Here is a 1,786-nt window from a genome sequence, read left to right on the forward strand (position 1 = left end):
AAACACAGCATTGTTTCTCATGTTGGAACACTGTGGCACTGTCGCTGCTGACATTGTATGACCTTGTATTCCGAATGGTTACTGGTTACCGTCACAAAAGTCTTTCTTTGTCGAAGTTATTTTAACCCTTTAAGACCGGGAAAGCATCCTGTGTCATTTTTAGATTTCTTTGGCTATTCAAAAATAGCAGATCTACAAGCCCATACGAGCTTGTAGATCTGCTATTTTTGAAAAAATCGTGAAAATGTGTGCAAATCTTTGAATATATATATATTTTTAAAGACATTTTTTGAATCGGCCTCAGGTCTTAATGGGTTAAATTCTTTTTTGTTTTCTCTTTTTTTTTTCTGGAAAAATACTTCCCCCCCCCCCCTCTCCTCCAGTGATTCTTTAAAGGGGAATTAACCGTTTGTACAATTGATATTCTCTTTATGATTGGTTTGATTCTAATGATGCTTGTAGCTTGAAATCGCAGCTTGATTGAGTAATACCCTCCCATCATACTTTACTGCTGATTAGGCATTAGAAAGCTTCGTCAATACGAATTAGATCCAAATCCAAATAACCCCTTCTGAATGAACCGCTTTGACTGGTTAAGACCACAATGGTTTCTCAGCATCAGGGACAAATCCTGCTCGTTGTGACCTCAGTGTGAAAGACGTTTTCATATTGTCCTGAGGTGGTTACACAGTATCAGAAGCGATACGTCCACTAGTCTCTCTTTATTTGACATTGATCCTCTTCTGGCAGGAAGTCAGGCATGCATTGGTTTCAGGTTTTAAAAACAAAACAAAACCAAAAAAAAACTTGAGATGAAGCTGTCCTCCGCGTGGAGATCGTTTCAGTTTTTGTGTTTTAATATTGAAGATAAGGAATCGGGAAGGATAAGGTGATGCTCAGGTCCATGCCTGCACAACTTCCACTAGTAGTTATATAAAAAGGAGGTTATAAAGTATATATAACCAGAACGCTCTGAGGAGCCGATACATCATTGACATATGTTTGTATAAATATTAGTTAGCATCCAGCAGTTCAAATTTGATATATGATTTTTTTGGCAAACGTCTTTCCTCACGTTTTCACATCTTCACGTTTATGTTTAAAATGCCTCGTGCGCTTCCTCGACGTCTGCACACTGTTTACGATAAAAGTTTTTTTAAGGATTGGATTGATCTCCCCTGTGATATCCACCCCGGACCCTCACATCGTCCATTTTCTAACCCTCTCAGAGTTCAATTAACACTCTGGGATTTTCACTGGGCGGATCACTACATTCCAGGGCCCCCTTCACAGGTACACTTCGCGGCGTGACAACGTGAGGCAGGAGGTGGTCTTGTAATCCCCTCCCGTCCGCGTCAGCGGTATGACCTCGGGGGTGTTGTGGCCCTCGCTCCCTTCGTCGTCTTGGCGGCACCTCCCGAAGCCGGCGCTGCTGAACGTGTCGTAGGACGCCGAGGTCATCTTCCGGTTCAGCAGGTTGCGGTTGTGGTCGCCCAGGTTCCGGTTGATGCGATCGCCGCCGCCCAGGGTGCCGAGGGAGTCCCCGTTGGCCATGATGGGCAACCCGCCGACCACCCCGGGTTCGGAGCTCCCCGCGCTGCCGGCGCTCTCGCTGTCGCTCTCCTGGTCGTGTCCGCCGCGGAGGTTGTTGTTGTCGTCTCCCGGGGCGAAGGTGGAGAGCCGCGGGGGGTCGCTGCCGTGGCGCTGGCGCTGGCACGGCGACGGGCGGACGGGCATCCAGCAGGTGTCGGAGTGTCCGAACTCGTCGCATTCCCTGGTGCACTTT

At 47.2% G+C, this 1,786-nt stretch overlaps 1 protein-coding gene across 2 annotated transcripts in view; it reads right to left on the minus strand.

The window, feature by feature from the left end:
• Positions 1–280: 280 nt before the first annotated feature.
• Positions 281–1,786, minus strand: part of pcdh7a (protocadherin 7a) — a 58,182-nt gene continuing 56,676 nt past the window's right edge. For both annotated transcript variants that reach the window (XM_080444697.1, XM_080444696.1), the window contains one exon: positions 281–1,786. This exon is cut by the window's right edge and continues 34 nt beyond it. In XM_080444697.1, the coding sequence (XP_080300823.1) occupies positions 1,288–1,786 (499 nt within the window). In that variant the 3' untranslated portion in view covers positions 281–1,287.

This window comes from Gymnoscopelus braueri, assembly GCF_963280865.1.
Source record: "Gymnoscopelus braueri genome assembly, chromosome: 2".
In the NCBI taxonomy this organism is placed as follows: domain Eukaryota; kingdom Metazoa; phylum Chordata; class Actinopteri; order Myctophiformes; family Myctophidae; genus Gymnoscopelus; species Gymnoscopelus braueri.